Raw genomic sequence first — 26,350 nt, 5'->3', positions numbered from 1 at the left:
GGGCAATGGAATGATGCCAAGGTAATAGTGTATAGACTATTATTATTTATTAATTTAATTGGTTTCAGCGTCATGGACGTGGTCATCTCACGTGACCCAATAAAACGAGCTACTCTGTAAAAAATAAAAGTGACGTAATATCGCGATATATATAAAATGCTACTTAGGGGGATTGGGTTGAAGATGAACGATGTGGGGAAGGAGAGTTGACTTATAATACGGGAGAACGATATAAGGGACACTGGGAAGAAGACATGCCCAGTTAATAAGATCAATAGAATATTTTAGGGCAAATTTAACTGATTTTTTCAGGTGGGTATGGGGAGATGAGATACTGCAATGATGACGTTTATAAGGGGCAGTGGAAGGATGGGGTTAAACACGGAAAAGTAGACAATGATATATCTAGTTTTAAATGATTATATAATTGGGTTTAGGCTGTTATTGAGTTTGCTAGTGGGGATCGTTTTGAAGGGACTTTTGTTAACGGAGAAATTGAAGGGAAAGGGGTGTGGCAGTCGTCCTCCATGAAATCTAAATACGAAGGAAATTGGAAAGAATCTCAGGTAGAATGGCACATGCAATCAATTAGCTACTAAGTATCTCTCTATTTGTGTAGAGAAACGGAGACGGAGAAATGCATTTTCTGTCTGGAAATGTTTACAAGTAATTTCCTATAGCAATCTAGGAATTCACTTATTTAATTATTAGAGGGCAGTTTCGAAATAATGTCCTTGAGGGGCGTGGCAAAATGACGTATGCCGACGGTTCCACATACAACGGACTGTGGAAAAAGAATCAAATAAGAGACTTAGAGGAATTGAATAGCTAAAATATTTAATTTTGTATCAGCGTAATGGTCATGGTGTATATACGGGAACGAACGGTGAAGAGTATGACGGACGATGGGTGGAGGATCGTCCCCACTTGCAAGGAAAGTGTAAATACAGCAACGGAGACGTCTATGACGGACAATGGAATAGCGGAAAAGTAAGCAATAGATCACGTGCTATAGTTACGATATTGATTATTTAATCAGCGTCATGGTATTGGTGTTTTTACCTTTGCTAATGGGGACGTATACGAAGGGCAGTTTAAGAGCGATTGCATCACTGGAAAGGGGACGTTTACGTACGCTGATAAATCGCGCTATGAAGGAGAAACTCTCAATGGAATGGTATATAAATCAATAATAATTAAATAGGTATTATTTCGTATTTTTATTTAGAGGCATGGTGAGGGAGTGATGACTTATTCGAGTGGCTTTCAATACAAGGGCAAGTGGTGTGAGAATGTTCGTGAGGGAGAGGGGAAAATGGATTGGGGCGGTGGTACGACGTATAAGGGCCAGTGGAAGGGAGATAAAATGCACGGGAAGGGGCTCTTTATGAGTAAATTGAACGGGGCTACGATGTATGATGGAGAATGGGAAAATGGGCGGAGACACGGTAAGGGAGCCGAGGTAACGACACGCGGGAAATATGACGGGGAATGGCAGGAAGGAATGGTATAAATAATATTTGAAAATATTGGCATACATTTTTGTTTCTTTAGAAACACGGAAAAGGGAAGGAGACTTCTCTGGTTGGGACTACGTATACGGGAAATTGGCTGAATGATAAGAAACATGGGCGTGGTTTCCGAAAATTGGTTTCCGGGGCGACGGAACATCAAATGTGGCAACGAGGAATTCTTATAAGTGGCAGCGAAACGACCGCGGTTGAACTGCCAACAATTACTCCCAATGAATTTTAAAAATGAAATACTTATTTACATTTTTCAATGCATGTACTGTATATTAAATAAAGTCACGTGATGATGTTGGCACGTGATTTCAACGCCGTCGTACTCATGTCGTAATTTCTCGTTTTTGAGCCGTTTTCGTCGTCGCCGGCGCGTTTGAGTCGTCTTGCAAAGGTCGTTTCCATGCCAGCAATCGATTTTGTTTGATGAATTGTGATTTTCCTTTGTTTTAGACTCGTTTTGATCGAAGCACTCGATTCGATTCTCTCGAACCGTTTCTCCTCTTCGAAAATGTCATCCGCGTGTCCGTCATCTCGATCGGGACACGTCGCCGCCGTGATCAATGATGAAATGCTTGTGTGGGGAGGAGTAGCGGTGAGAGAATCGACGGGAGAGAATTACTTGTGTTCTCCCGATTTAATCGAGTGCTTCAATCTGTTGACAAGTCAATGGAATGAACGACGAGCAACATCCACTAGCCCATCCGACCTTCCTCATCCATGTCTCCACGCACGAATCGGTGTCGTCCAAAATCGGGACATTTATCAATTTGGTGGTGGCTACTTGTCGTCTGATCGCCGTGATGTCTATTTTAACGATGTTCACAAATTGGATGGATTGACGTTGGAATGGCAACGAATCCATTCCAATGACCAATCAACGCCCAGCGGGAGATCGACACATGGAATGTGCGTGTTAGGGAAGAAAGGAGACGAACATCTCGTCATGATGGGCGGATTCGGAACAAAGATTGTTTCACCAATACGAGACGGATCTCAATTCATTCCTTATCCAAATGATCCTGACTTGGGGTGGAACAATGAAGTTTGGTTGTTTTGCATCCGAAAGAGTGAGTGACGTGTAAAATTATTTTGAATTGAATGTAGACATTTGTTTGAAGGGAATTGGATTCCAGCTCAATGCACAGGAAAAAAACCACATCCTCGAGACTCACATTCCTTCACTTCAGTTGATATTAATCGAGCCATTCTCATTGGCGGTTTCGGTCTTGGGGGAGTGTTGAATGATGCTTTTCTGTTCATGTTCAGTTCACTGGTAATGAGATAGGTTTGTTATTAATTAATTAAACAATGTGATTTATTTGCGTAGGAGTGGATAGAAATGAAATTGGATGATCATCTCATTCCTCGATTCCAACATTCGACGGTTGTTGTTGATATTCCCACATTAGGGGGGCCAGTTGCTTTTCTCTTGTGGGGATATGGGAAAGACTTGTTTCCTCTGTCTCTGGCCCAAATGATTCTAATTGACTTTCAAAAGTGCAAAAAGGTAATTGAAATATTTTCATGTGACATTCTGCGATGACAAAGTTCATTTGACAGGTGTCGATATCAGATGAGCCAATTCCAACAGCGCATCAATCAGTCTGCTCTATTGTTAGAAGAGGTCTTCTCTTTATTCTGCGATATGGAGGATCACCCTATAAAGCAGGCGAGGGCACACCAGAAGCGCTACTAGATATTTTGAAATACGGTAAAAAATTTTCAATACTGTTTAGCCGTCTTAATTAATTTTATTGATTGCATAGATTTAAAAAATTCTGGTGAGAAACTTCTTCGACACCATTTGAATGAACCAATTGAACAAGAAACTTCAAAATACGATAAGAATGCGCCGTTTCGTTCCAACTCTCCGACAATGGTAGAAATCAATATTTAATCGTCTCATAATTATTTTCATTTGTCTAGAATTGCGAAGGACTGTCTCAAAAAGAACGCGAATTATTGCATCCGTCTCCCCAACGAGTAGAAGACGTCATTGCCGTCGTAACGCCTCAAAGCGTTCTCATCTTCACTCGATGGAAGAGATTCGCCACTCCAGTCTCATTGGACAAAGGAGCGGAAATCTCCATTCCAAATACGGGATCAACCCTTCGAATTCAACCCCACACCGCACTTTCGCCGACTCCAAAGACGTCAATGAGCTTGACCCTCTTCACATTCGACGCCAAACAATCGCAGGGTCTCCTTGACGACGAATTCGTGAGCGATCTGATTCAATTGTCTCTTCCTTCCGGCTTATCCGACGATGACGTACACATTGAAATGTGTCATGAGCACGGTCTCAATCTCGATCCAATGACGCCCAAAACGAGCGCTTCCAAAGTCGTCTTCTTCTATCAACCTCACGATCCGTCGGCGACGACCAAACACCAAATTAAATTCGACGAGAAGATCGTGATTGATAGAGCGGGACAGCAAAAAATCGCCGCTCTTCTTCAATCGTCTGTCGTCAAAGTCGTCGTCTCTCCGTCCGCTCCGCCCGCCGCCGCTTCCGCCGTCGCCGTCGCCTCTTCGAATGAGGATGTCAGTTGCAGTTTCTTCACTCATTTCTACGGGTTGGGTCAACAGGCATTCTCATTCCACGCCATCTCTTTTGAAAAAATCAAAATTCCCGATCGGTGGCAATTCGATCTCTGCCTCATCTCAACGCGACCCGAACATCGGGATCGTTATCTCGCCTTTCGCAACGACGGCCGCATTCAGCCTCTTCTTTTTGAACGACGCGTCAATAATCTCGTTCTCTCGCCCACCCAATCAAACGTCGTTGAAGCAGACGACATCGACGGCTGGATCAACGAGAGTCCCCGCAAAGAATATTTCATCAACATGCAACAGTTGTTGGCAGCGAGAGATAGTCCCATTGACGCGTGGGTCAACACCTTCTACTTCGCCTACAATCATCGAGAGCTTCTTCAACGACTGTCAACGATCGCCGCTGACGTCACGATCATTTCCGGCGATCAACGTCAATGTCTTTGCATTCAAGACTCTTCAGGCAATTTTCAGAAATATTATGACGAAGCCCTGCAACGCGGCTTCGTGTCAATTAATCGGTCTCGCGTAATTGTTGTCGGCCAAGACGGAGCTGGAAAGTCGTGCCTCGTCGACTCTCTTCTCGACCGACTGTTTGAGAGCGGGAAAGCGAGCACGGAAGGGGCGGCCGTCACCATGACTTACACTGCAGTTAGCGGATGGGTGGCCACCAACAGGAAAGAACACTTGGATACTCTTGTAGCAGAGGGTTGCTATCGCAATTTACAACAGTCGGCGTTAAATGAAAGCGCTTCTGAGTCGGCTTCTTCTGCTGATAAGACAGACTCTCGCTCCGAACTGGAGGAAAAAGCTGAAGAAGCGAAATCTTTACGGCCAGCGGAAGTGGTTGGCATAGAGGCAAAAACGCTCACACATAATCAGCTGAATTTGATGTCCAGTTTCATCGCAGAAAAACCTAGCGTAGAAGATCTCCGCGATCGAACGCTGGGCGTTCGCGACATGTGGGATTTAGGCGGGCAAGAAGTTTATCTTGCCACCCACTCGGCCCTCATGCCAAACACCTTTGGGTTGTCTATATACATGGTTGTAATGGACATCTCAAAGTCGCTATCTGATAGAGCTGAGTCATTTCATCGATCAACAGATGGTGACGTCATTAATCTGTCAAACGATTTGGGCTGGATTCGAACAAATGAAGACTTTCCACTGTACTGGTTCGGCTCGATCACAGCGGCCCACGAGGAAACGGCACGAGGCGATTATTGGTTAGGCGAAGACGAGGAGGTGAACCCTCCACCTGTTTTTGCAATTGGTTCTCACCGAGACGTCGTGGAGAACGACAAGCAAAGGTTTCCTGATTTAGCCAAATGGTTAAGCCAGCAAGGACAACGTTTTGAAGAACTTGTAAGAGACAGCGAATTTGTTAGGCACATCGTTTTGCCTAAAAGAGACGCCGAAGAAAGGAAAGACGATGAAGACTTTCGCGAGATGAGTCATTTCATTCAGCGAATATTTCTAATAGACAATTCCGTATCTGGTTCGGGTTCTCCGTGCCGAACTGTTGAGGAAATTCGCCGCAGAGTAGACCGCATGGCTTCGACGTATTGCAGGCGAATGCAAAAACAGCCCCTATTTTGGGTGTACCTTGAACTTCTCCTTTTCCGTTGGCGCAAAAGCATGAAAACGATTGTGGCTAGAGTGGACGAAATAGCAGAGATCGCTCAGCAGCCGAACATCTGTGCTATATCAAGTCGCGACGAAATTCTGGCGGCGTTAATGTATCTTGCCAATGTTGGAGCAATTCTCTACTACCCGGAAGTAGACGGCTTGAAAGACATTGTTTTCACGAGTCCTACGTGGGTAATCAAAGCTCTGTCAGCGTTTGTGACGGCTGCTAAGCCTGGTCCTAATCTGGAACCGGAGTGGAATAACCTTAAGAAAACAGGAATAATGTCTAGCAAACTAATGAAGTACCGTCTCAAGCAAATGAGACAAGGAGCCAAGTCAGTTAGCGATGGGTCCGATTCCTCAGAGGACAACAACCCGGAGAGCATTGAAAATGAAAATAAATTAATCGTTCGGCTTTTGCAACTTCTTGACGTCATCGCACCTCTTGCTGAATCGTCTGCAAATGAATTTTATGTTCCGTCGATGCTAAGGAAGTCGTTTCTTTACTCGCGAACTCGCTGGGAAGAGCACACTTACTCGTCCCGTTTCCCGGCTCCTCTTATCGTCATTCCTACAAAACTGAAGTTTGTTCCAGAATGTCTCTACTTCCGTCTTGTTACCCGTTTTCTAAATTTATATTCGAAAATGCCGCGAGTTTCTCGTCATCAATGCATCTTTTTGGTTAACGATGAAGAATCGTCAGTACGAGGTACGTGTTTCTCCTCGAAGACACTTAGATGCTATCTTTCGTCTTTTTTCTTGGCAGTTGAAGTTGAATTGTTGTATCAGAGCCGAGGCAAATGGGTAGCTCTAACAATTCGTTTCATCAATAAAGAAGAAGACCCAAAAAAGATTAGCCGGAAGTTCTTGGCCTCGATCAAAAACGAGTTTCGGCGACAAATGAAGTCTATTTGTCAACAGGGCATGCGAGGTTTCAAATACAGCATATGTTTTCAAACAAAAGAAGCCAACCACATCGACAAGGAGTTGGGTATTGATCTCACTAATCTTCCTGTGATTTATAGTGACAAGGAGGAGTATTCTCCGAGCGTTGCCCAACTCTCGAATCCGTTTGGTGAACCACTGGATGCGAGTCGTGAAGATTTTCTTCAAATAAACGTTTGGTTTGAGCAACTTCCGGCTGTTTGTGGATGTAAGACAGACTTGTCGATATAGAAAGCACAAATTTTCGTTTCCTTCAAGTTTGTCTCTTTGTAGGTTCGCTTCCTAAGGTGATAGACCCCGCCTTAATTCGTGCCGTCGCGACGCTAGCAGCAAAAGCAAATTGGGAACTCCTTGTTCCCTTTTTAAGAGCAGAAGTCGGTGCTTCCGGCTTGGTACAGTACAAAGAGAAGTCCCCCGATCATTTTATTAGGGCCTATGCGGTTATACAGGATTGGGTGCGGGACAAGGGCCGCGAGGCAACAGTAGATGTCCTTATTAATGTTTGTGAGCAGTGTGGTATTCATCGCGATAACGTTGAAGCCGCTTACCGGCAACAAATCGCTTTTCAGTAGCGGTTTTAGTCTAGTAATCCTTTTTCCTGATATTGCATTAATGTTTTTATTATGTTTTATTTGTGCACTTCTTTCGTGTTTAGCGTTAGCAATATTTTAATTAATTGTCTCCCGTCCCCTATTTCCTAATACTTGGCTCCTTCCCATTATGCCTCTACGTTTCTTTCTTTCTTTTATCTCAGAAGTCTTTCCATCTCGGTTTTTGTGAACGTTGTATTATGAGTGTAATTGAAAATGTGTTTAGCGTACTCAAGTGCGTTACGTCATCTCACTGTCGCCACTCTTCTCTGTCGATTTCGTCGCTTTTCTCGGCGCTTTTTTATTCTTCGGATCAGTATTGCCTTACACGAATCAAACGGACGCTCTGGAAACCGAGTGGCGCCGCCCTCCGAGCCCGTGGAGACACCGAAGCAAATTCAATGCAAATGCGCCTTTTATTCGACTGCAAACAGGTCCTGTTGAACGCGCATATTCCCATTCTTCACCCCGATGCGACGAACAACATCGCTGCAATGTTGAACAAGTCACCGGGACCCAGAAATGTAAGCCGTTCGCCCCACGCAGTTACTTAGCTCGCATACAGTCAAAACGATTTTTTCGCGGCGAATAAATATTAGACAGGTGACGAACGAAACGTAGTAGAAAGGAAAAAATCGTAATTTGAGTAGAGGGAGTCACAAATACTGTACTAAGACATAAGGGTATGTTAATCATTCTTTTGATCATTGGCTATAGTTTGATGATGATGGTGATCGTCTTCTTCAAACACTTCATTGCTACCAGTCTCCTCTTTATCTATTGGTGGGGGTCGTGATGATGATGAAGATGACGATGATCTTCCTCCCTTTTTAATGAAGAGGAGAAGGGATTGGACTTTGTGTAGAGAAATGGAGACGGCGAAATGCATTTTCCGACTGGAAATGTTTACAAGTAATTTTCTATAGCAATCTAGGGATTCACTTATTTAATTATTAGAGGGGAGTTTCAAAATAATTTCCTTCAGGGGCGTGGCAAAATGACGTATGCCGACGGTTCCACATACAACGGACTGTGGAAAAAGAATCAAGTAAGAGACACATTAGATTGAATAGCTAAAATATTTAATTCTGTATCAGCGTAATGGTCATGGTGTATATACGGGAACGAACGGTGAAGAATATGACGGACGATTGGTTGAGGATCGTCCCCACTTGCAAGGAAAGTGTAAATACAGCAACGGAGACGTCTACGACGGACAATGGAATAGCGGAAAAGTAAGCAATAGATCACGTGCTATAGTTACGATATTGATTAATTAATCAGCGTCATGGCATTGGTGTTTTACCTTTGCTAATGGGGACGTATACGAAGGGCAGTTTAAGAGCGATTGCATCACTGGAAAAGGGACGTTTACGTACGCTGATAAATCGCGCTATGAAGGAGAAACTCTCAATGGAATGGTATATAAATCAATAATAATTAAATAGGTATTATTTCGTATTTTTATTTAGAGGCATGGTGAGGGAGTGATGACTTATTCGAGTGGCTTTCAGTATAAGGGCAAGTGGTGTGAAAATGTTCGTGAGGGAGAGGGGGAAATGGATTGGGGCCGCGGTACAACGTATAAGGGCCAGTGGAAAAGGGATAAAATGCACGGGATGGGGCTCTTTATGAGTAAATTGAACGGGGCTACGATGTACGATGGAGAATGGGAAAATGGGCGGAGACACGGTAAGGGAGCCGAGGTAACGACACGCGGGAAATATGACGGGGAATGGCAGGAAGGAATGGTATAAATAATATTTGAAAATATTGGCATACATTTTTGTTTCTATAGAAACACGGAAAAGGGAAGGAGACTTCTCTGGTTGGGACTACGTATACGGGAAATTGGCTGAATGATAAGAAACATGGGCGTGGTTTTCGAAAATTGGTTTCCGGGGCGACGGAACATCAAATGTGGCAACGAGGAATTCTTATAAGTGGCAGCGAAACGACCGCGGTTGAACTGCCAACAATTACTCCTAATGAATTTTAAAAATGAAATACTTATTTACATTTTTCAATGCATGTACTGTATGTTAAATAAAGTCACGTGATGATGTTGGCACGTGATTTCAACGCCGTCGTACTCATGTCGTAATTTCTCGTTTTTGAGCCGTTTTCGTCGTCGCCGGAGCGATTGAGTCGTTCTACAAAGGTCATTGCGATGATAACAAACGATTTGTGCGTCTATCAATCGTCATTTTCCTTTGTTTTAGACTCGTTTTGATCGAAGCACTCGATTCGATTCTCTTAAACCGTTTCTCCTCTTCGAAAATGTCATCCGCGTGTCCGGCATCACGAGAGGGACACGTCGCCGCCGTGATCAATGATGAAATGCTTGTGTGGGGAGGAGGAGCGGTGAGAGAATCGACGGGAAAGAATTACTTGTGTTCTCCCGATTTGATGGAGTGCTTCAATCTGTTGACAAGTCAATGGAATGAACGACGAGCAACATCCAACAGCCCATCCGACCTTCCTCATCCATGTCTCTTCGCACGAATCGGTGTCGTCCAAAATCGGGACATTTATCAATTTGGTGGTCGCTACTTCTCGTCTGATGGCCGTGCTGTCTATTCGAACGATGTTCACAAATTGGATGGATTGACGTTGGAATGGGAACGAATCCATTCCAATGACCAATCAACGCCCAGCGGGAGAGAGAGCCATGGAATGTGCGTGTTAGGGAAGAGAGGAGACGAACATCTCGTCATGATGGGCGGAGCAGGAACAACGATTGTTTCACCAATACCAGACGGATCTCAATTCATTCCTTCTTCAAAATATCCTGACGAGGGGTGGAACAATGAAGTTTGGTTGTTTTGCATCCGAAAGAGTGAGTGACGTGTAAAATTATTTTGAATTGAATGTAGACATTTGTTTGAAGGGAATTGGATTCCAGCTCAATGCACAGGAAAAAAACCACATCCTCGAGACTCACATTCCTTCACTTCAGTTGATATGAATCGAGCCATTCTCATTGGCGGTGGTCCTGGGCAAGTGTTGAATGATGCTTTTCTGTTCATGTTCAGTTCACTGGTAATGAGATACGTTTGTTATTAATTAATTAAACAATGTGATTTATTTGCTTAGGAGTGGATTGAAATGAAATTGGATGATCATCTCATTCCTCGATTCTCCCATTCGACGGTTGTTGTTGATATTCCCACATTAGGGGGGCCAGTTGCTTTTCTCTTGTGGGGATATGGGAAAGACGGGTTTCCTCTGTCTCTGGCCCAAATGATTCTAATTGACTTTCAAAAGTGCAAAAAGGTAATTCAATTATTTTCATATGACATTCTACGATGACAAAGTTCATTTGACAGATCTCAATATCAAATGAGCCAATTCCAACAGGGCAACAATCAGTCTGCTCTATTGTTAGAAGAGGTCTTCTCTTTATTCTGCGATATGGAGGATCACCCTATAAATTGGGCGAGGGCACACCAGAGGCGCTACTAGATATTTTGAAATACGGTAAATAATTTTCAATATAGCCGTTTTAATTAATTAACTTTATTGATTGCATAGATTTGAAGGATGTTAGTGACACACTTATTCGACACAATCCGAATGAACCAATCGAACAAGAAACTTCAAAATACGATAAGAATGCGCTGTTTCGTTCCAACTCTCCAACAATGGTAGAAATCAATATTTAAACGTCATATAATTATTTTCATTTTATGTAGAATTGCGAAGGACTGTCTCCAAAAGAACGCGACTTGTTGCATCCGTCTCCCCAACGAGTAGAAGACGTCATTGCCGTCGTAACGCCTCAAAGCGTTCTCATCTTCACTCGATGGAAGAGATTCGCCACTCCAGTCTCATTGGACAAAGGAGCGGAGATCTCCATTCCCAATACGGGATCAATCCTTCGAATTCACCCTCGCACCGCACTTTCGCCGACTCCAAAGACGTCAATGAGCTTGACCCTGTTCACATTCGACGCCAAACAATCGCAGGGTCTCCTTGACGACGAATTCGTGAGCGATCTGATTCAATTGTCTCTTCCTTCCGGCTTATCCGACGATGACGTACACATTGAAATGTGTCATGAGCACGGTCTCAATCTCGATCCAATGACGCCCAAAACGAGCGCTTCCAAAGTCGTCTTCTTCTATCAACCTCACGATTATTTGGCGACGACCAAACACCAAATTCAATTCGACGAGAAAATCGTGATTGATAGAGCGGGAGAGCGAAAAATCGCCGCTCTTCTTCAATCGTCTGTCGTCAAAGTCATCGTCTCTCCGTCCGCTCCGCCCGCCGCCGCTTCCGCCGCCGCCTCTTCGAATGAGGATGTCAGTTGCAGTTTCTTCACTCATTTCTACGGGTTGGGTCAACAGGCATTCTCATTCCACGCCATCTCTTTCGAAAAAATCAAAATTCCCGACGGTTGGCAATTTGATCTCTGCATCATCTCAACGCGACCCGAACATCGGGATCGTTATCTCGACTATCGCAACGACGGCCGCGGTCAACCTCTTCTCTTCGATCGACGCGTCAAAAATCTTCTTGTCTCGCCCACCCAATCGAACGTCGTCGACGCGGACGACATCGAAGGCTGGATCAACCAGAGTCGTCGCAAAAAATACCTCATCAACATGCAACAGTTGCTAGCGGTGAGAGATAGCCCCATTGACGCGTGTGTCGACACCTTCTACTTCGCCTACAATCATCGAGAGCTTCTACAACGATCTCCAACGATGAACGCTTACGTCACGATCGAATCCGGTGATCGACGTCAATGTCTTCGCATTCAATGCTCCGCGTCTTCCAACATTTGTGATCACGTAGAGGTTAGTATTAGGAGATCGTGTGTTTATTGTTTAATTTTTGTTTTTAGGGTTCTATGAAGCTTCCCGACTTTGAAATGGTCACGACCGATAGGTACGGCCGTTTGAAGCCAAGTCGTGACATGGGTAAATTCTTTATTTTCACACGTCTTTACTTGATTTTATTTTTCTGTACGAATTTAGCTCTTATGTTCAATCCATCTCATCTTGAAATGGAAGATCTGACGTTTATCATGCGCTCTCAATGGATAGACGTCGCTCGTGTCATCTTCCCTCCCTTAGCCAATTCTGAAGTCGAAAGAGTCAAATTACACGACAGAGAAGATCAACCGGGTCGCTTCCTCGACGCCTGGATCGAAGAACACGGCCTCGACGCAACGCGAGAATCGATCGTCTCCGCTCTTATAAAAGTCGGCCTCTCTTCCGGTGCTAAAGAAGTCTTCCCTGAACTTTACGAGAAGATGACTAAGGTACTATATTTTTTGGATCAACAGATTACTTGCAATTTTTCTTAGGAAGTCGTTTTGGACCGGTTGCTTGAAGTTAAACGAAGTGAGCTCGAATACGACGACGACGAAGAGTCTAACAAGGATTATCTCGGCGGAGGAGCGTGCGGCGAGGTATTCAAAGCGATCCTGAGGAAAGACGGAAAGCCGGGGAAGGGAGTCGCCGTTAAAGTCTTTAAGGATTTCAGTAAAAGAAGAAAGACAGAAAAGTACGTATAATTATGTGTATCTGCATTCCTTTTTCTTATTAGCTGTTGTTTTTGTTGCAGAGAATATGAGCTGTTCAAGAGGGAAGTTGCAATTATCCTTCAGATCGATCCGCATCCTTACATATTGCGTCTGATCGGTCTTTGCGCTGTTCCCACCTTCTACGCTCTCGTGACCGAGTTCGTGAGCGGCGGAGATTTATCTTCTGTTCTCCAGTCTGACAAGTACGAAGCGGAAGTCGAGAAGTGGGAAACGCGAGTCAAGTTTGCGAGGCAAATTGCCAGGGGAATGCTTCATCTCCACTCCCATCAGCCGCCGATCATTCACCACGATTTGAAAGCTCAGAATGTCTTGGTTGAGTGCACTCAGTTGAACGACGGCGTTCAGTTTATTTGCAAGGTTGTCTATATGATATAAATAGGTCTATTTGTTGAACTAATATCTTTAGGTTTCCGATTTCGGTCTTTCAAAAATGTCTGGTGTCAGTTCTGTTACGACGGTGCGACGAGACGGTTCAAGTCCGCGTGGCACGGTCACTCACATCGCTCCGGAGCGCTATTCTCAGCATCCGTACGGCGAGGATAACGACGGGGGTAGAATGATTGATTTGGCCAAAAAATCCGACGTTTACAGCTACGGCGTTGTGCTCTGGGAAATTCAGGAAAAAGAGCGTCCATATAAAGGTTTTCTTAATGTTAGTCACTAGCCTCGCAATGCACTCGATTGTAACTCGTAGGTATGTCGAATGAGCTCATCCGCCTACATGTCAAAGATGGAGGCGAGCTTCCAAAAGGCCGAGCAACGAATGTTCCGCAGTTTTTCGATGATCTATTGAAGAAAAGCGTCCAAGTCAAGCCACAGGAGAGGCCCACGTTTCGTGAGGCCTTTCTAATGATAATGGAAGCCGAAAAAAGTCTGCTCAGTAAACCTTCAGCTCCAAATTTTTGGTAAGGCGTATTATGATACATGCCCTAACCCTCTCTCTTCCTTCGCCTACTTTTCGTTATGACTGTACCTTCATTTCCATTGTTTATCTGAGAACTCTTAATACCCTGGATGTTGTGGACATTTTGTTATCTTTCAATTATGCTAAGTATGACCCGAGATAAAACTATTATCTCTGGTATGACTAACCTTTTTTTGTTTTTTTGTATTTTAATCGAAAATCTGTTTTTTAGACTGGTTGTAGCGTACGCTAGTGCTTTACGTCATTATCTCACCGGTCGCCACGCGTTCGGCGATTTCGTCGCTTTTCTCGACGCTCTTTTATTCTTCGGGGTCAGTATTGTCTTAGACATCGTCGCAGGAGTCAAACGGACGCTATGGATGTCGAGCGGCGCCGCCCTCCGAGTCCGTGGAAACGCCGAAGCAAATTCAATGCTAATGCGCTATTTGTTCGACTGCAAACACGTCCTGTTGAACGTCAATCTTCCATTCTCCACCCCGGTACGACGAAAAACATCGCTGCAATGTTGAACAAGTCACGGGGACCCCGAAAGGTAAGCAGTCCGCACCAACGCAGTTCCATGCAGTCAAAACGATTTTTTTCGCGGCGAATAAATATTAGACAGACGACAAACAAAACGTAGTAGAATAGAAAAATCGTAATTTGAGTAGGGACTCACACAGACTAGTAGTAAGACATAAGAGTTTGTTAGTCATTCTTTTGATCATTGGCTATAGTTTGATGATGATGATGATCGTCTTCTTCAAACGCTTCATTGCTACCAGTCTCCTCTTTATCTATTGGTGGTGGTGGTGGTGGTGATGATGATGATGACGATGATCTTCCTCCCTTTTTAATGAAGAGGAGAAGGGATTGGACTTTGGCTTGAAGTCGACTCTCTACTTCGTAGTCACTGTAATTGCTCTAAAAATTCAATTAAAAATTTTATTGTTGGGGAGAGGGAAAAGTTGAATTTTTTACCTTTGCTTTTGCGAGAGCTACTTTCGCTTTTTCCACCTGAATATAATCATAAAATAGTATTTCCAAAAATTGCACTGGAATCAAATTTACCTCTCCCCTTTTGAAGTAAATTCTTCCAATTTCATATGTAGCAAAAGCGGGTGCCTGTTGTTCCTTTCGAACAATGCAGTCCTTTGCTTTTTCGAGCACAGACCGAAAGTACTATAGAGACTATAGAAGATAGATGATACATAAGCCTTGCTTTTGAGACCTTTTCCGCTTCCTCATATTGTAGCATTTGCATTAGAAAAACGCCTTGAAGTTGTAGACACACGGCTTCGATCAACGGAGTCGTAGCCCGCGATTGAAAAGCTAAAAACAAACGAATTTAATTAAAAAATATTATGATATCCCCCCGTATATAGATACATTGGACAGTTTCTAGCAATTTTTGACATTGGTCATCATTTAGATAAGAGATTTGACTCCATTGATAGGCGAGTTGTAGAGCAAAGAGAGCCGCTTCGAAATCTTTGAGTCCTCCCATCTTGAGATGGAGCTGAGACTAATGAGAAATTTTAATTAATTTATTAAATATTGATAATGTATTTTCTACCCTTCTCAACACGTATTTTTCATAATTTGAATTTTTGTGTTTGATGACGCTTGGAATGTTGCGAAATTCCGCTTCGGCGGCGGTGACGTCACCACTTGCAGCCAAACTCACTTAATTAATTAATTAAAAATTAATAGATACACATATGGATAAAATTTTAGTGTACTTACATGCGTACAAGTAGCTGTAGTAGCCAACAGACCATCTTGTCTCACTCTTCAAACTAAAGAGATGTATGTGGAAACTTAGACAACGAACTATGTCTCTATTTATTTACATAAGAAAAGCGTCTGCTGCTTCTTTCCACTCCAAATTAGTCACGTGAACAAATCCTTTAATTAATATGGTATTTTTTGATTTTATGACGTCAGTAGACTACCTATTTCGTATAAATTAACGTGTTTGATTTCCCGTTGGTCTTCGGCGCGAGACACGGATTCTTTAAAGGCACTCAAAGCCTTACTTGTATCCCTCTACATAAATAGTTATATGTATAGGAGGTCTCTATTTATTTTTACGCACCCTAAGATAAGCGATTCTTCCCTCGAAGTAGAGAAAGAGAGGAGAATCGTGATAAATGGAAGAAGCTTGAGCCATAATGGCTTGGGCTTCTCCCACGCCGGCAATCAAATTATCACCGTCCAATCCAAAGGAAGGACGCGTGATAGTATGATGCCACAAGAGAACCAATCTTAAGAAGAAAAAATTAATTTAATTAAAACTATTTATTTATATCTAAAGACTTTGCTATGGGTGATCTCATATCAGGTGTTTGACTGCAATAATTGAGTGCTTTTAATGCTGCTTCGCGATTGGCTGAGAAGCCAAATAGTTTGATAATAATGAGAATCTTATCCGGGATAAGAGACATGATGAGATTCAGTAGACCGAATCCCATGGTAACGGAAGCCTTGAGCTTGGCGTAATCTTGACTGGCTTCGTTCAAAGCCGAAACCACGCCCTTTTCACACAAAAAATTATTAATAATGCTAATTATATATTTATTTTAGATGACTTCGTTGGGTTTCTTCATTGATTTTATTTGTTCTTCCACTCGTTTCGGTTCTAATTTTTCGACTTCCTTTAGCATTTTTTCGTATCCTTTCGAAGCGGATCTCAAATGAAATCCCGCTTTGATGTAGCTGGGTATCGTCATCCGGGTGAAGGTAAGCATTCCCCGTATTAGCGTACAATCGGATTCAACAATTCCTCCGCTAATTTGATCCGATTTTTTCACTGCGCTTCCTTTCGATTGAGTTTCGGCCGATTTTTCCACCGATTTGACGAATTTTATCGTTTCGTCGATCACGTCTTCGTCCCACGTCATTAACGCTTTCTGACGTCACAGATCGGTCGCGCGACTCACGTGAGTTTATTTCTTACCACGAATCGAACGTAGCCGATTGTGCATTTCAATTTCAGATCGAGATCACCGCTAGAGGCAAAGATTAGCGTCGTTTCTAGGGCAGGGCATCGAATCGCGTAACGCACGTTCTTGTTGAAGGAAGATCGACGAGGAATTGCTCCGCTTGATCTACGCCTTGCGTAAACATGATGTCAATTGCTCGTTTCGCTTGCTCGTCCACCGATTCGCTGCTCGGTGGTGTCGCTTCTGCCATTCTCGCAAATTCGCCTTAGAACTCAGCTGTCACGTGCTGTTGTCCGGGACATCGACCTTTCGTTCCACCCAAGGATCACGTGAAAGATCGTCCTTTCAAAATCGTCGCGGAAGACGTCTTTCTCCCGCAGCGAAGTCGGCTTTTATCAATCCAACACAACGGTAAGTATGTGTTTGTGTAAATCGCGTCGCCTAAAATGCCTACGTTCGGCGAGGGCCCCCTAAAAGGGAACAGAGCGCCCGATCTAATCAATATCGATAGAAAGACAAACAAACGCGACTATTCATAGAAAATAATAGATAGATCGTTTCAGCACATCAAATACGTTTTTTTTGTGGCGACACCGGTGGGGCCCCCTATCACCATCTCCTCATAAGAAATCCCATAGTTAGCAATTTTTTGACGGCCGCTTCTTCGGACGGGCTGTGATACATAATGTCCTTGAGCGTATCGTGTTGAGCGTGCGGAAACATATTTCTCAAACGAATCAAAGTCTTTTCTATTATACGAAAAAAATATTATTTCTAATTAATTAAGTTGGATATTTTTTCTTACTCGGATCTGCCTTCTTCTTTGAAGGCTGACCTTGCCCTTGTCCTTGCCCTTGACCTTGACCTTGTTTTCCCTTTTCTTCCTTTTTACGTCTCATTGAATTTGCCGCTTTTCTTGCCATATTACGTAGTGGTTTCTTTCGTCGATACGTCATATGTAAGAGAGCGCCAAGAAGCGCAATTCCCACAACGATTCCTATAACAACGAGCCAATTATCACGAAACCATTGAGCAATTCCAGACGAAAACAAATCAGCCAAAATTTTTTTCAACGTTTTGAAAACTTCTTCGTTATCCACTCCCTGGCACTTTCCGCCTTTATCGCAATAACCCTCGTAGTTCTGACATGATTTGCCGGCTGCTCGATAAACACCCGTCAAATTCATGTCAATGCGTTGAAGTTCATTGCAAAAAGTTGATATACACGTTGAAGATTTAGTTTGTTGACAACACACGTGACATCGTTCGTCTTTCGGTTTCTCACCACATCCGTCTTTGTCTTTGACGCATAGACATTCGGTGTAGCCAATAAAAGAGCAAATTGATCCCGTGCATTCGCCATTGAAGCACGTGTTTGCTTTGCTATTGCAAAGCTTCCCATTGGGATGTAATTCCTGCGCAGGACAAGTCGGACTGGTCCCAGTAAAAAATTAATTAAGGAAAAAAACGAATTCATTAGTAGGAGAGCTCGTTTTTTATTTTAATTAGGTAATTAAAAGAGGATATTTGCAGAAGGACGGTTTCCTGCAGTCGCTCGCCTTTCTGCACGGAGTCGTCTCGTCCTTTGGCATGATTTTGCAACTTTGGTTGCAACACTTACCCGCTTTGGGACTGCATTCGTATCCCTTATCCCTTCGTATTGTACATCCACTTGTGTCGTCTTTCGGATCTTTAGGCGTACAACACGGATCAACTGACTCGCACTCGTTAGCGAAACCGCAATCGCATTCCTCCCCCCTTTCCACGATTTTATTACCACAAAACGATCCATATGACGGCCTAAAACAACGAGACGCTTTCGCTTTGATAACGGCACTCATACTACTAATGCTGCACGGCGAAAAAAGATCGTTGTTTGGTTGATCTCCATCCGTTGCACGCGCATACATAATGTAATAATCGCCCTTGGGAGAACACTTATCCGTATTGGGATCATGCTAAGAGAAAGAAAAAGATAGGATCTCTGATTATTGATCACTACTGGTCTTTCTCTTACTTGTGATCCGAAATTGTGGCCGAATTCGTGTGCTACTGTTACGGTGGAAACGCCTCTGGGGACGTATGATCCAAAATTATATAGCGTAACAATAGCCGTGTTTAGACTTCGTTTTCCTGAGCTCAGAGAAACCTGCTTCTGACATATTCCCCCTGCTGTACTCCCCGTTGATGCCACCCAAGCCAAACCGAGTACACCGTCAACAAAATCCCTATACGTAAAGAGCATGGCGAGACAATAAGCGTCTTGATTCTCTTGAGACCACAAATCCAAGAATTTTGATGCGTCCTTGATAGTGTCACCATAACCCTTACGAGGCTCATTTTCGCTTGTGTAAACGGTGATGCGAGCGATTGCCAAACCGACGCGTCTCTCAAGAAAATTCGTATTACGATAAATGTGATCGGCGTCATTGAGATGAATTGCCATTTCGGATATGGCGTCCGCTTCACTTCCATCTGCTACCTTAAAGAAAAATTCATGATCTGCGGCTAAATGAACGTAGCACGTGTTTTGTTTCGCCGGATCTTCGCGTTTTTGGCGTCTGACGTCATCAATTGGTGCACTTTCTTGAATTTTTTTCATTTTTTCTAGGATCGTTTTCGATGCTGCGCATCGCGTTGCGTTGTGCATTTTCTGCGCATTGATGTCGGATAATTTAAAAATCACGGCGTCGAATTTTGCATATTGGAAATATTTTCGCGACGGTTCGATGAAATAGGATTCGTTTTCCAGCGGAATGTGAACGATTCCGTCGAAAATTCCGTTGTCGTAGCGACCGTGAACGCGACTTCCCGTATGACCGTGAACATAACCCGTTTTCATCGATTCCTTATCGAAATTAATTTTTCGTTCCGTTCCAGATGAAACTGAAACGAATTCGACGTTTGGATGAAAAATTCCGTAATCGGAGCGCAATCGTAGCGAAAAATTCCTAGGGTAAAAAAGGCGATTAGCGCGCGCTTTCGTCTTTCTTCTTGAATTTTCCTGTACTTGTTGTGTGCAGCGAAGTCGAGACGAAGAACCGACGTTTCTTCGAATGAACGTCTTACGCGACTATTGAAATGAAGTGGCTCGTAATGATCGATGTACTCATTTAGAGACGTTCCTATTCAAACGTTCCGTAAACATTGTTTTCTACAGTCGCGGACCGATCTTACGCTTTGATTCGACGAAGGGAAACAAGAAAGCGAGAGCTAGAAGTGGAACGACCGATTGAAGAAGTAGAAACGGCATTCGTGTGTGTGAAGGGAGTAACTGGGCGTTGTCTTATTAGCTAACGTGCGTTCTTTCTTTCTTTAGAATACCGGATGTTCTACACGTACGAGTCTTCTTCTATCCATACGACGATTCTTCCTTCCCAACCAGGTATGATATCGTCGTCTTTAGTTACCTAGACCCCCGGAGAAATAAAATAAAGGCGTACAGTGACGAGGAAATCGCGTTTACTTCTTGTTTGACGGCTCCGTAGTCAGGATCGATCGTTTTAAAATGATAGCGAAAGGATCCCGAGCGATCGAAGGCTTTTTTGAAATCTCGAAGACAGATTTCACCCAATCTAAAAGAGCAGTCACATCAATATTTGAGTATTCGCCGGTAAATTGACTAACTTTCTTGGTATCGTCGTTAGAAATGGAGTTACACTCCTTTCCGTAAAGTAGACAACTTTGGTGCTACTGTTTCTTCTCGTCAGAGGAGGAGACAATCCTTCTAATAGATTAGATTAGAATCCCTCTAATTAATAAAATTCGTCGTACCCGGTTTTATATCAGAGAAAGAGCCAACTGAGTGAGTCCTTGGCTTGCGTCCGTTTATAGGCGACCCCAGTGAATCAACTTTGTCAGTCAATGCACATAGACACTTTATAGAGAGAGAGAGAGAGTAGATGAGAAGAGCAAGCTAAAATTGCATACCACGTACCTGTTCTAAATTTCCTACATTTCTACACTGTGTCGTTGGATTGATTCCCAATTTTTGCAAAGTTGATTTTAGCTTGCGTACCTCAATCTGAGCGATTTCAATATCTTTGTGAATCTTAGAGGAAAAGAACTGTATTGACTGCTCTTTGTATGTATGTATGTACTTACAGGCCACAATCGTTTGGCATTAGGCACATCGATTGTAGGTGAATGATCTCCCCCGTGCACCCCGTTGTGTACTATAACGCGAGTGAGTTTGCTCTGCAATTCCTTGATATGACAACCGCGTTTTTCTAATTGATTTTCAACCGATTCCTAAAAGAAGGATCATGAGTAAATTTGAGTGGTGACGTTGTTAGTAGACTAACGTTTCTTGACTGAAGATCTACTATGCGTCTCGTTGCTTCGTCGAGTTGCTTTTGCAATTGATCGATTATTGTATCGCTAATCTTTAGTTGACTCTACCGTTGAAGAGCTAGTTAAGTTGTTTTTATTTATTAATCGTTTTCCCCCCTTACCTTTGCCTCTTCGAGAGAGCTGGTTCTCTCGGCTAACTTTGCTTTCAAAATTTCCTTAAGAAAAGTGTTGTTTTTTATTAATTTTGGGGATGTTTTTATTACTGGATCAGGCTTGGCGTTGCGCTCTAGTAGTTGAGCTCGTAATAATGCATTTTCCGTTGACTCTCTTTCCACACTGGCTCGTCGAAGCTCTTCCTGCAATTGTGCGCACTTACTTATACGTTGAGACTAAGGATAGGGTACATTACGTTTTCTTTTTCTAATTTTGACATGTATTCTTGGGCATCTTCCAACTCCTTCATCAGTGCATCTTCTCTATGTCTTAGTTGGTCCTTTTCCGCCATAGATACCGTCTAAGAAAATAGTATGATAGATAAATACGTTACTTATGATGTTCTCTTTTTTTTACTAGCGTGTCTCTCAGCTCAATTTCGTCAGACGGAATGACAGCATTCTCAGGCACCATCCCACTGAGCAGCTAAAGAAAGGACGAGGTTAGAAATTGATCCCCTGATCCCAATACTCCTTACAAGATGCTGCAACCCGTAGAGGATTTCTTTTGTAACTCCCAGTTGATTTTCCATGAAATCCCTTTGCTCCAAAAGAACGGACAGTCCCTCTGAATCCGTATCTTCGTCTTCCTCCTCCTCCTCTTCGTCACTTTCTTCTTCCGCTTTTGACTGTTCTTTGTTTTCATCTTGTAGTCCTAAATTTGCTATTTTCTTCAACACAATCGCTTCTTCTTCCTTTTGCGACAACGCTTCGTCTTTTGTCATCACTTCTACTTCTTCCTCTCTTATATTGTCCTCTGGTTTTGTGAAAGAGAGCGACTGATTGGAAATTCTTCGACGAGCCCTGTGTAAGATTTCACATTATTTTAATTAATTCTGTTATGGTTTTTGTGTACCTAGAAATTTTTTCAGGCGATTTTTGTCCACTCGTTCTTCGTTTTCTCACTCCCCCAACATTTGGCGGCGATTCTCCTGCAAATTTGACATCCGGCGAAGGCCATTGAAACAAATCACTCAGTCGTCTTCCGGCTGCGGCAGCGGAATGTCGTTTCCCCTCTCCGTAAACGGGACCAAATCCCATGCTACTACACACACTTGACTCCAAATCAACTTCGCGAAAACGATCTTTGGCTCGAGTGATTCTAACACCTCCTCCTCCAGGAACAAGGCCGTGATGATGATGATGATGATGATGATGATGCATGGATCTTGGCGGAACGGGGGGACTGGGCCGATGACGAGAACGCCAGCTGGCGTCTATAGATTCAGTGGCTTGAGCACCCGTTTTCGCGTATTGGCTAAACGGATTTTCACTGCTATCAGCACGTGCGATTCGAGGGCTCGCTTTGGCGGATGGATTTGCGTAGATGAGAGGTGGAGATTGAGCGAGAGAGTCTGCTGCAGGTGTTGCTTTAGAAGCTTGACGTGGAGATGAAGCTGGGTTGGCGCCTCTTTGTTTAAAAAAGGCGGCGAGAGCGAGAATGAGTCTCATTATGGATTTGATGTTTCCGTCGAGGATGTCTTTGGTCGTCGTATGATGCATGCGAATCTTTTTTGACGTCATGAATTTGAGGACTTTTTCCGTGTTTTCTTTTTTGGATGCGGATGAGAGTGGAACTCGTTCGATATCAACCAACGTTTGTCCAGCTGGAAAATCAATATAAAATTAATTCAAAAGGTAATCATGTAAATTGAATTCATTTATACATAAAGTTTCGACGAGATTGACGAGAGTAATTCCATCGATCATATCTCGTTTTAGATCTTCGACGAGACGACAACCGGGCTTTTTGCGCAGATGCGAATTGACCCACGAAACGTACGCTTGAAGTTGTTGCTGTAAGAACGAAAGGTAAGCAAGCTATATATGGGTTTTCCCGCGGGCCCATGATTATGCAAGAGCCCGTTGCTATAAACAAAATCGCACCCATAGTGCAAGTATGAGACCAGTAGAAATCTCTATCTTGCTAGTATTAGTAGTAGAAGGAGGGGGAAATGTTGTTAGAGGGAGTCATCGCGATGATAGCGGGCGGGTCTGCGCGGGCGGATGCTATAAAAAGGCGTGCCGTGCCCGTAAACGCAGTTCAAAGTTCGAGTCGTTTAGGCTAGCTGTCCTATTTCTACTCTACTGCCTTTTGCTTTTGATTTCTTTATAACTGAGTACGTGTCGCTTTCGGTTGGCGTTAGTTTTAGGGTTCGAATTAGTTTGAGTAGTACCTCTCGTTTTGGGTCGTCTGGCTGCTGCTTTGGCTTCGATTTTCTGAAGCTGTGGAGCCACGACTTTTTTCTATCTGTCGCGCCTTGATCGTCTTTGCGGCTTGGCATGATCGTTGTGTAGAGATAGAGAGAAGACGGTCTCGCTAATAAATTAGGCAACTCACGTGCACTAGCCAAGTCACATGCATGCGTCATGAGATATACGGGTTATATGGGCCACGCCGGTTGCGCATGGTCAATTTCCGTTTGTGACCGCATTTTCTTCTAAAAGTAACGCTTTTTCGACGTAGGCGGCTAGGGATGAGTAATTTTACTGCGATTTAGAATGTCTCGCGTTCGTTACGCTTCCGGATCGAGCGTTCCCGCTCAACACGCCTCTCAATACGCCGTTACATCGCTCGAACATCTCTGTATGCTCGATATATACAGCGATCCGGTGACGCTAAGACAAACGAGCATCATATGCACGCTTGGTAAGTTTATCTTCGCATTCTAACAAAGAGAAAATGAAAAATGGGCGTGACCTCTTTTTTTCAAAGGTCCCGCATCTCGTAGCGTTGAAACATTACGTCAGCTCATAACCAACGGAATGAATGTTGCGAGATTAAATTTCTCGCACGGATCTCACGAAGTTTTATTAAAAAATTTGAGGTTGAATATTTTTAATTTAATTTTTGTTTAGTATCACAGTGAAACGATAAAAAATGTGAGACAAGTTGCAGCTGAAATGAATAAGTCAATTGCAATTGCACTTGATACAAAAGGCCCTGAAATCAGAACAGGACTTCTCAAAGGAGTAAAAAAAATTATTTTATATAGGAGTTCAATTTTTATTTATTGATTCTTTAGGGTGGTTCAGCTGAAATTGAATTGAAACGGGGTGAAAAGATCAAATTGACGTCAGATGTTTCCCTAAAGGAAAGTGGCACGGAAAAAGAAATCTACGTGGATTATGTCAAATTGCCAGACACTGTAGCAACTGGAGGAACGATATTTGTTGATGACGGACTCATATCACTCAAAGCTCTTGAAAAAGTAAGAAAAAAATTTAAGATCAATAGTTATGTAATCTTATTTTTTCCTAATTAAGGGTGCTAATTATGTTATATGTGAAATTATGAATGGTGGAAAATTGGGGAGTCGCAAAGGAGTGAATCTTCCTCATGCCAAAGTTCAATTGCCTGCAATTTCTGAGCAAGATAGAAAGGATCTTCTCTTGGGAGTTGAACTGGATGTGGATATGGTCTTTGCTTCCTTTATACGTAAGAACAGTGACGTCCAAGAGGTAAAAGACGTTCTGGGAGAGAAAGGAGATCACATTCTTATCATATCAAAAGTAAGAATGACGTCAGAAATACTCTCTATATATTTTTTCCTTCAGATTGAAAACCATGAAGGGATGAAAAATTTTGACGAAATTCTTGAAATCAGTGACGGTATCATGGTTGCCCGTGGCGACCTTGGAATTGAAATTCCACCTGAAAAAGTATTTGTTGCTCAAAAGATGATGGTTGGACGATGCAACAGAGCCGGAAAACCAGTCATATGCGCAACACAAGTAAGCAAAAGAGAAGGAGAAAAAGAGAAATCATTTATTTAATTTTTTCTTTTTAGATGCTTGATAGTATGGTGAATAATCCTCGTCCCACGCGCGCTGAGGGCTCTGACGTTGCCAACGCCGTTTTGGATGGAGCAGATTGCATCATGTTGTCCGGGGAAACGGCCAAGGGAAAATATCCCGTCTTGGCTGTGAGTATGATGGATCGTCTTAGCAGAGAGGCGGAAGCGGCTATGTTTCATCGACGTGTCTATGAGGAATTACGTCAGGATTCCACTATTGAGAATTCTATGACGCGCGCCGTTGCTGTGGCTGCCGTTTCGGCGGCCTTTGAGCAAGGAGCCGGCGCTATTCTATGTCTCTCTATGACTGGAACGTATGTCTCATGACGTCAGTAAGCACATACTGTATAAATAAATTTATCTTTTTTTTATTTAGGACGGCGAAACTTTTGTCTGCTTATCGTCCGCGTGCCGGCATTTTGACTGTGACGAGATCGGCGCGTGTTGCGAGACAGGTCAGTATAAAGATTATTTTATTAATTAATTAATTAATGATTTTGTTAGATTCATCTTTGGCGAGGATGCGTGTCGCTGTTCTATCCGGAAGAGCCTCTGAAGGATTTTCAAGAGGATGTGGAGAAGCGTCTTCAATGGGGAATGGAGCGTGGTAAGGAGAGAGGCTACTTGAAGCCCGGATCTGTTGTCATAGCAGTGACTGGGTGTCATTTTGGGCCTGCTTCCACCAATACCATCCGCATTGTTACATGCCCATAGGGAACTGGTGACACTTTGCTCTTGTAGTAGTCTGTCTTTGAACAGACGAAATAAAAAATGTTTGTTTGCAGTGTAGGGTTTGCCCGTAATCCGGGACGGAATCAATGACAAGCCACGTGATCAGCGTGCATGCGTATGAGACACTTACGAAAAGCTTCAAATGTCGCGCTGCAACGAGGCCGTCTCCGCCGTTATTTCCAGGCGCGCAGCACACGAGAACGTTACGCGAAGGCAGAGCATCTCGCGGAAAGCATTTGAGGACGACCGAAGCGACGCCGAGCCCCGCGAGCTCCATCAGTTGATCGACGCTATATTGGTAATCGCTAAAGAGCTCCTCGTCGATTTTCTGAGCCTCTCGTTGCGTCACGTAGGTCCAATACCTCGACATTGTCCGTCGACGATAAGAAAGGAGAAGCAACTCTACTCTACGCCCTCTACGCCGGCAGGACGGAGTTTCAAACACGCATGCGTTGTAGTTAGGGTTACTCCCCGCCTTCGAATGTTCTCCGAAAGCGCTGAATTTACCTTATCTAGCCTCTGACAAGCGCATTTTCTTTGGCGAAAATGCGCAAATATGGCATTGCTTCACTGAAACAAACGCGCATCGGGCGGGGACCCTCGTACAAATAGTATCGTCTACAACTTCCCATTTTTGTCGCCGAGCTTTCCGAAAACGCCAGTAGTA

At 43.4% G+C, this 26,350-nt stretch overlaps 9 protein-coding genes across 19 annotated transcripts; 6 read left to right on the top strand and 3 right to left on the bottom strand.

The window, feature by feature from the left end:
- The first annotated feature begins 69 nt into the window (after positions 1–69).
- On the top strand, positions 70–905 carry LOC136196198 (radial spoke head 1 homolog). Of its 2 annotated transcripts, none has more exons than XM_065985716.1 (6): positions 70–116; positions 168–261; positions 313–389; positions 438–566; positions 620–666; positions 740–905. In XM_065985716.1, the coding sequence occupies exons 2-6, from the start codon at positions 255–257 to the stop codon at positions 753–755; spliced, it is 276 nt and encodes a 91-aa protein (XP_065841788.1). In that variant the 5' UTR covers positions 70–116; positions 168–254; the 3' UTR covers positions 756–905. The 2 variants fall into 2 exon arrangements, with proteins under 2 accessions (XP_065841788.1, XP_065841787.1); XM_065985715.1 differs by having other exon boundaries at positions 712–854.
- LOC136196226 (uncharacterized) lies at positions 835–1,827 on the top strand (the record flags this gene model as incomplete). Its single annotated transcript, XM_065985752.1, has 4 exons — positions 835–990; positions 1,040–1,177; positions 1,229–1,507; positions 1,555–1,827. Coding segments are annotated over 4 exons (774 nt in total), but the record flags the coding sequence as incomplete, so codon positions are not given.
- LOC136196164 (uncharacterized) lies at positions 1,828–7,325 on the top strand. Its single transcript, XM_065985667.1, has 9 exons — positions 1,828–1,917; positions 1,977–2,593; positions 2,645–2,799; positions 2,854–3,033; positions 3,087–3,237; positions 3,293–3,405; positions 3,453–6,417; positions 6,475–6,861; positions 6,927–7,325. Exons 2-9 carry the CDS (start codon positions 2,035–2,037, stop codon positions 7,223–7,225), a joined length of 4,809 nt encoding a protein of 1,602 aa, XP_065841739.1. The 5' UTR covers positions 1,828–1,917; positions 1,977–2,034; the 3' UTR covers positions 7,226–7,325.
- Positions 7,326–7,501: 176 nt separating this feature from the next.
- LOC136196184 (radial spoke head 10 homolog B-like) lies at positions 7,502–9,303 on the top strand. 6 transcript variants are annotated; one of them, XM_065985695.1, is made up of 8 exons: positions 7,502–7,767; positions 7,961–8,026; positions 8,083–8,155; positions 8,201–8,291; positions 8,341–8,478; positions 8,581–8,664; positions 8,716–8,994; positions 9,042–9,303. In XM_065985695.1, exons 3-8 carry the CDS (start codon positions 8,127–8,129, stop codon positions 9,240–9,242), a joined length of 822 nt encoding a protein of 273 aa, XP_065841767.1. In that variant the 5' UTR covers positions 7,502–7,767; positions 7,961–8,026; positions 8,083–8,126; the 3' UTR covers positions 9,243–9,303. The 6 variants fall into 6 exon arrangements, with proteins under 6 accessions (XP_065841767.1, XP_065841765.1, XP_065841768.1 ...); XM_065985693.1 differs by lacking the exon at positions 7,961–8,026 and having other exon boundaries at positions 8,109–8,155; XM_065985696.1 differs by lacking the exon at positions 7,961–8,026.
- Positions 9,304–9,309: 6 nt separating this feature from the next.
- On the top strand, positions 9,310–13,935 carry LOC136196165 (uncharacterized). Its single transcript, XM_065985668.1, has 13 exons — positions 9,310–9,404; positions 9,466–10,082; positions 10,134–10,285; positions 10,340–10,519; positions 10,573–10,723; positions 10,778–10,890; positions 10,939–12,048; positions 12,096–12,171; positions 12,229–12,515; positions 12,561–12,760; positions 12,821–13,157; positions 13,207–13,441; positions 13,495–13,935. Exons 2-13 carry the CDS (start codon positions 9,524–9,526, stop codon positions 13,707–13,709), a joined length of 3,615 nt encoding a protein of 1,204 aa, XP_065841740.1. The 5' UTR covers positions 9,310–9,404; positions 9,466–9,523; the 3' UTR covers positions 13,710–13,935.
- Positions 13,936–14,287: 352 nt separating this feature from the next.
- LOC136196175 (tetratricopeptide repeat protein 39C-like) lies at positions 14,288–16,939 on the bottom strand. Its single transcript, XM_065985681.1, has 14 exons — positions 16,772–16,939; positions 16,664–16,715; positions 16,296–16,616; positions 16,024–16,241; positions 15,803–15,971; positions 15,660–15,753; positions 15,558–15,612; positions 15,451–15,503; positions 15,281–15,390; positions 15,094–15,229; positions 14,936–15,036; positions 14,776–14,886; positions 14,686–14,721; positions 14,288–14,628 (listed from the first exon to the last, which is right to left on the bottom strand). The coding sequence occupies exons 1-14, from the start codon at positions 16,897–16,899 to the stop codon at positions 14,413–14,415; spliced, it is 1,800 nt and encodes a 599-aa protein (XP_065841753.1). The 5' UTR covers positions 16,900–16,939; the 3' UTR covers positions 14,288–14,412.
- On the top strand, positions 16,383–25,740 carry LOC136196179 (pyruvate kinase PKM-like). 4 transcript variants are annotated; one of them, XM_065985684.1, is made up of 20 exons: positions 16,383–16,646; positions 16,703–17,060; positions 19,261–19,462; positions 19,530–19,605; positions 19,673–19,754; positions 19,810–19,906; positions 19,969–20,034; positions 21,516–21,597; positions 21,808–21,962; positions 22,015–22,792; positions 22,877–22,966; positions 23,656–23,804; positions 23,871–23,962; positions 24,014–24,127; positions 24,181–24,366; positions 24,422–24,667; positions 24,713–24,889; positions 24,946–25,265; positions 25,328–25,406; positions 25,456–25,740. In XM_065985684.1, exons 12-20 carry the CDS (start codon positions 23,657–23,659, stop codon positions 25,663–25,665), a joined length of 1,572 nt encoding a protein of 523 aa, XP_065841756.1. In that variant the 5' UTR covers positions 16,383–16,646; positions 16,703–17,060; positions 19,261–19,462; positions 19,530–19,605; positions 19,673–19,754; positions 19,810–19,906; positions 19,969–20,034; positions 21,516–21,597; positions 21,808–21,962; positions 22,015–22,792; positions 22,877–22,966; position 23,656; the 3' UTR covers positions 25,666–25,740. The 4 variants fall into 4 exon arrangements, with proteins under 4 accessions (XP_065841756.1, XP_065841757.1, XP_065841759.1 ...); XM_065985685.1 differs by lacking the exons at positions 16,383–16,646; positions 16,703–17,060; positions 19,261–19,462; ... (1 more) ...; positions 19,673–19,754; positions 19,810–19,906 and having other exon boundaries at positions 19,966–20,034; XM_065985687.1 differs by lacking the exons at positions 16,383–16,646; positions 16,703–17,060; positions 19,261–19,462; ... (3 more) ...; positions 19,969–20,034; positions 21,516–21,597 and having other exon boundaries at positions 21,807–21,962.
- Positions 17,138–19,959, bottom strand: LOC136196171 (disintegrin and metalloproteinase domain-containing protein 10-like). The gene is made up of 6 exons (XM_065985677.1): positions 19,827–19,959; positions 19,660–19,774; positions 18,667–19,600; positions 18,177–18,607; positions 17,455–18,092; positions 17,138–17,398 (listed from the first exon to the last, which is right to left on the bottom strand). The coding sequence occupies exons 1-6, from the start codon at positions 19,900–19,902 to the stop codon at positions 17,259–17,261; spliced, it is 2,334 nt and encodes a 777-aa protein (XP_065841749.1). The 5' UTR covers positions 19,903–19,959; the 3' UTR covers positions 17,138–17,258.
- Positions 19,931–23,487, bottom strand: LOC136196170 (dixin-like). 2 transcript variants are annotated; one of them, XM_065985674.1, is made up of 15 exons: positions 23,332–23,487; positions 22,822–22,951; positions 22,011–22,761; positions 21,634–21,958; positions 21,513–21,581; positions 21,352–21,456; positions 21,206–21,298; positions 21,104–21,157; positions 20,954–21,046; positions 20,754–20,900; positions 20,587–20,700; positions 20,424–20,526; positions 20,277–20,376; positions 20,116–20,224; positions 19,931–20,059 (listed from the first exon to the last, which is right to left on the bottom strand). In XM_065985674.1, exons 1-15 carry the CDS (start codon positions 23,437–23,439, stop codon positions 19,982–19,984), a joined length of 2,379 nt encoding a protein of 792 aa, XP_065841746.1. In that variant the 5' UTR covers positions 23,440–23,487; the 3' UTR covers positions 19,931–19,981. The 2 variants fall into 2 exon arrangements, with proteins under 2 accessions (XP_065841746.1, XP_065841747.1); XM_065985675.1 differs by having other exon boundaries at positions 20,277–20,373.
- Positions 25,741–26,350: the final 610 nt, after the last annotated feature.

This window comes from Oscarella lobularis, chromosome 15 (genome assembly GCF_947507565.1).
Source record: "Oscarella lobularis chromosome 15, ooOscLobu1.1, whole genome shotgun sequence".
Classification (NCBI taxonomy): Eukaryota; Metazoa; Porifera; class Homoscleromorpha; order Homosclerophorida; family Oscarellidae; genus Oscarella; species Oscarella lobularis.
Note: the sequence above shows the minus strand (reverse complement) of the source record. Positions and strands in the feature narration are given on the sequence as shown.